The sequence below is a fragment of the Cantharellus anzutake genome (assembly GCF_015039405.1).
Source record: "Cantharellus anzutake strain C23 chromosome Unknown EI90scaffold_101, whole genome shotgun sequence".
Classification (NCBI taxonomy): Eukaryota; Fungi; Basidiomycota; class Agaricomycetes; order Cantharellales; family Hydnaceae; genus Cantharellus; species Cantharellus anzutake.
In genome coordinates, this window is record NW_024067051.1 from 139,144 (window position 1) to 144,918 (window position 5,775).

General features: G+C 47.3%; 1 protein-coding gene across 1 annotated transcript; it reads left to right on the plus strand.

The window, feature by feature from the left end:
* Positions 1-243: 243 nt before the first annotated feature.
* Positions 244-1,240, plus strand: EI90DRAFT_3133343 (uncharacterized protein; the record flags this gene model as incomplete). Its single annotated transcript, XM_039064569.1, has 4 exons — positions 244-342; positions 396-906; positions 968-1,020; positions 1,079-1,240. The coding sequence occupies 4 exons, from the start codon at positions 244-246 to the stop codon at positions 1,238-1,240; spliced, it is 825 nt and encodes a 274-aa protein (XP_038909656.1).
* Positions 1,241-5,775: the final 4,535 nt, after the last annotated feature.

The following is a 5,775-nucleotide window of genomic DNA, read 5'->3' on the forward strand; positions in this document are numbered from 1 at the left end:
GAATGGCCAACGCAATCGACGCATTGACTGAAAAAATCAGCAAACAGAGGGACTTGCTGAAGGAGATAAACTTCTCACAAAAAAGTGAGGAAACAAAAAAACACCCCTGGACCACAGGCCAGGACATGAATGGAACTCATGAAAAATTCACGAAAAGAACCACCAGTGAAAGCACACTGGAGTATCATCAGCGACTCGACAGAGACGCTAAGGAGATCCTTCTCCCAAGGATAGGAGAAGACGATGCCGAAAGAAGGCATTGTTCAGAAATTAGGAGGAGAATTGGCATGTACCAAAGGTTTGGCCAAACGTCCACTTACGATGGACCTCTCAAACAGAGAGGTAACTCAACCACACTCTCTCAAAACAATGAGAGAATCCAAATACAACTTCAGGCGAATTCGCCTGAAACCAAAGAAACGCTGCGAGGAAGATTTCCCCCAGCGAAAACCCCCCCAAAGGAGAGATCTCCATTGGATAGTGACCCTGCGAAGGCAGGGGAGCAAGAGGAGTACCTGGAGAAATGGTACGAAAAGGCCATAAGAATGGCTGAAGTGAGAATACTCACTCCCTACCCAGAAGGAGTGAAGCCTGAAGCTCTAAAAAATGGGCCAGCATTCCCTGACAAGAAATGGTCAGGGGAGAATGACATGTCCATTTTATGTCATTTGTCCAGTCACGCTGGTTTACGTCATAAGAATTTGGAGCTCCGGATAAGTCCAGTAGTCGCACCGGATACAAATTTCCTCACAAATGAGTGCCGCAAACCAACAACCATCTGCGTTGCTAACAGGCACCACATACCCCCAGCCTCCTCAGAGGGGCTTCCAACCATATGCGGTGCAAACTGCACCAATGGTGCAACAAGCGCCATTCCAGGGGCAGCATTTGCTGTTGCAGCCCCAGGTATACTCCCCAGGGAACTTCCCTGGCCAGATCAACCCCTGGATCAGCCAATTCGGCCCAGGTCCAACAACACCCCAGCCAAATGCAGGCTGGGAATCAGCCATCACATCAGCGGTAGCTGCTCAGACAGGTCAGCTCCACGAGGAGCTGAAAGAGATGAAGTCCCTCGTAGGAGGGAGATGAGGGAGTGACAGCGGCTCCTCATCCAGACCGTCCAAATGAGCATGGTCTGATAACTCAAGGGCATCAGAAGACACCTGCGACCATTGCGCCCACTGGAGGCATGAATACAACAGAGCACGAAGAGATGCCGAGGGCATCTTCGACTCTCTGAAAGACACAGAGAGAGAGGTTGATCTCCAAAAGAGGGAGATCGAATTACTAAAATGCGAGCTCAGAGAGGCATGTGCACTGGCAGACCTCGCTGCCAAACCCATTATGATGGGGGCCTCCCAGGTCAGGGGTGTCATATCCATCCCCGGCCATCAACTTCCGGTCCCTCTGTCCCCTCCGGTCCAACTCCACTCCTCCTTCACTAACCTCGGAGCTCCCATATCCCGCAATCCTCTCGGTACCCCTCGATGGTCACCACCCCCTCATTCCAATTTATTACCTATGCCTCCCTAAGTACGGAGCCCCGAAGACCTCCGGACAGCTCCGACGTCCGCTAGCGCACCCCCACCTCCGCCGGGCAATACAATTGCCTGCCCTGCAGAGCCCACCTTCGGGCTTATCCCTCCTTTCCGTTTCTGGGTTATCGCCTGCCTTTCCGCTAACCCTGCGACCCGACTCGTCGGTAATATTCAGTCGGCTAATGTTTATCCCTGTTAGCTCCGCTCCATTCGGCTCTGCCAATTGCGGACCCGTCTTCGCTGTAACCATATATATATCTCCCGCTTGTACATAGGTTACGCTCCAGTAAGAAAATCAACTAGAGTTACCCCCTTAGGTTCTGATTGCCAGTCAGTAAGTTAGGGCACGGACGTGTCACTAGGCACAGCGCTCTTGGCAGAAGTCACTGAGGCTGAAGCCCTCCGCTATGGAGACACTCCCTCGTCTCGAATCTGGTCTCTGACAAGGGGGAGGGGATATGGTTCCAGGCCTCATGAGGTGCGACCCCACATGGGGACTAGCACACCAAGGGGTGGGGCACCGACTATCCTGCCACCCTGTGGGCAGGCAACCCTGTCTGGGTTGCATAAGGGCCCGCCCTCAGAAGGGCAAACCCATGTCGAGGGGAAGAGGGAGAGTGGTAGGCAACTGACGGTGTTGTGGGGACAACTCTGTGCACCGCAAAAAGTCGGATTCTGCGGAATTTGGTCACCAACATGCACTACATATCCGCTGATGCTCCCTATACTCATTCTATCACTATCCAACACTCCATACACTCACTCCATATTTTTTCATATTTTCCCCATCATTCCCGACAACCCCAAGCAAAATTCCCACGCCCAACCATGCCGCCAATTTCACCCCCTCTCCAGACCTCCATACCCACACACACAACCCAGCCGTTTTTCCACCCGATAGTGATGCTATACCTTCCTCCTTTACCCCCAGAGCACTTCCCAGAATGGCAACCCCATACCCGGATGGTTCAGCATGGAGTATACTCTCACGTGGTCTTGACAGCACCTGTCAATGGCCACATCTCAAGAAGTACTGCACCAAATGGGATGAATAGGGGCTCGTTGGAAAGCTGGGGACGAGGAGGTTGCTGACGGGAGGATAGGCGGGCGCTGTGGCGAAGTGTTGCGGGGATAACTTTCACAATTTCCATTTCGGATCCATTATCACATATTGCCCATTCATTCATATTTCTTTTATTGTTTCTTTGTTCCCAATTGGATATTCATCATTTACGGTTGCCTAACGGCCCGTTTACATTCCCCCATGCCATTCATTCCATTTCAAACATATATAAACTAGATAACAACTTGTACATAACAAGTTAGTATTGAATAGACCCGTGAAAGAGAAAGCAGAAGTTGCATCCAAGTGGCAAAGACACCATCCACGACCCTAACGCCCCCTCTGAGCTAGTTGCTCACGTTTAAGACCCCTCACATCATAATACTCAGCCTTGACGTCCAAGAGAGTGTAGGTGAGTGTTTGTTTGAGGTTTTTGCAGACTCGGTAGCGCCACGGACCAAAACCCGGCCCCAGGAACCACACCCATGCACACTACCACCCTCCCCCTTCTCTCTGTCTCGAGTCAAGGTGATTGACCCGTTACAATGGCAGACCCTAAAACAGGGACCACTGCCAGAGGTGGTGGGCCGCTGAGTACCTCAGCACCCTATGGGCAAGCTACCCTGCAGGGAAGTGTCCACATGCTATACGAGACTGCCGAACTCAACGAGTTCGGCAAAGTCGAAGCTCCAGTCGACGTAACAATCGACCCCAACTTCCCCATGAGGAGAATAGCGGGGTCAGAAGTGGTGCACAACACCACATACGCTTGGTGGACAAGCGTAAGTGGGAAAGAATTCGTACACTGGTACGAACAGGCCGAAGCCACCTTCAAAAGCGGCAAGGTACACAGAACCCTTCGCGAAAAAGCGAAGGAAACCGAGAAATACTTCTTGGGACTCCCGAGTATTGCAAGACTTGCGGAGGAGTATAATTCCCTGGAGAACAAAGGAAAAATCTCCTGGGAAAGTCTAGGCAAAGCTGCCTATCTAAAGTCCCAGTTCAAACCACTCAGGACTCCTGAGGAACATGCCACAAGAACTGCAGAGTGGGAAGCGAAAGCTTCCAAATACCGGGAAAGAGACACAAGTCTCCACGCTGGACAACCAGGCCAACGACCACCCTTCCCCACGGGAAGAACGGTAGACCTACCGTACTCCACACCTGAGCCAAGTAGCTCAGGAACACAACAACTGCTCCCACCCAGGGAGCGCTGAAGGAGAGAACGAAGGAAGGTCAGTTGGGAGGTTCAAACGAGACCACCACCAAGCTGTTCCCTGGTTCTTTAGTTAGGATGGGGGAGTGTACTAGTGTTATTTATTGTAAATATAGTACCAATCCGAGTGTTTTGGCTAATTCTATTTTTATGGGTTAGTTTTAAAGTTCCTGGGAATTGACTTACAGATAAACCGAGCCCTGCGGAGCTGTTTCTTTATTGAAATTTCTTAATTTGTCTAGGTGTAATTCTGTGTAGCGTTGTTTAATTTGGATTTAATCTTCTACTTGGTGAAGTTTCAAATATTCAAATCAGTTAATGGATTTGAATTGTGTCTGGAGTGTCCCTTGAGTTTGTTTTATTTTTGTCTTATTTTATTGCTTGTTTTAACAGTAGCAAAATAACTGTTTTATGTTTACACTTTGAAATCTGGAGTGTTAACCAGCTCTCCTGTTGAAATATCTACTTAATATTTCTCTCCTTTATTGCTGCCTTTTACTACAGTGGCAATCTTAACTGTATATCACTTTTTCGCACTGGAGTGACAACCAGAAATGCTTGAGAAAAATAATACTCTATTTTCTTACTTCTCTAAGGGGGGCGAAAAGTCACAGAAAGGGTCTCCCTTTTATACTCCTTGGGTCGCCTTCCTTTTTCATGCTCTACCTCGTATTTACAGGATTTATTTACAGTGTATTTTTCTCAAACTGAATAAAAATGAAATTTTCATGCTATAGTTCTACTGCGCTTTTGCTGCGCTGAACTGCGGTTCTACTGCGGTCAGACTGCGCCTAGAATTCTTATTGTCCTCCCTCGCCTAAGCTATTTTAATGGTTAATTGGAACTTGGCTGCACTGCATTTGCCGCAGTTACCTATTTCAAATTCCCCATATTTACCATTAAGTTCGCTATGACTCGGTCATACTGAATTCAAACCTCGCATTACTATGTGTACAGCTGCACTGAGACCTTCAGCTGATTTATTCCATTTTTATTTAGTGACATTTAGTTAAAATGAGACTGAAATGGTAAATGAGTGAATTATTCAGGTTTAAAACTGAAAGAAAAAGTTGCTAGTAGTCAAGAATTACTCAAACGAATGTGTTATAGCTCTCCACCTCATTAGAATATCGTTCCCTAAAATTCCCGCCATGGCCTGTCATAGTTTAGTAGTTTTCGTGAATTTCGTTCATATTCCTTGATTCCCCTTCGTATTATCACATCCTAATCCTCCATATGTATTGTTCGTTGTTATAGTAGGTCGTCCTCGAAGATATCATATTTTTATGTATTTTATTTAGGGCTCTGGACCTCTTGAAGCTGTCTTCCCACGCGTTTTCAGGTTTCTAACTTCATGTCCTTGTATCTCATTCATTTCTGGATGTTTTCTCACGTTCTTGGTATCATAAATTTTCATTTATTCCCACCTTTCCAATGGTACTAAGGTTGTGTCCTATTTCCTGGTATTCATTGAGTTAGCAAAGATTCGCGTGCACATTTGGTAATCACGTGCGTCGTTCCCATAGTCGTTCGTATGTGGAAGCCGTTTTCGTTTAATTGTTCGGGATTTATGATATGCATGGGTGTTTATTTCTTTCATATGGGCTTCTGTGATTTATTTCAGATTTTTCCCTCATGATCTAAGGTTGTTTTGCACTTTCCATGCTTTGTTTTGACCGGGCTCTTCCTTATTTGGACGGAAATTGGTCTTCGTGATCTGCCGAAGTGCGGATCTCGGTTCCGACGGCCGGTTCCCTGTGCATCGCCACCCTCACGTGTCATTACACATGATGCGGATTCCTATATTCCCGTCATGGGTATAACTTCACAACGGCTGGACCGTTTGGGCTGAAAATTTGCATAACTATAGTTCCCTATTTTTAATAATTTCTGTGTAAATTTCGTTGTATGTTTTAATTATGGATCCTATGCAAACATCGTCTTTTCCCTGAGCTCGG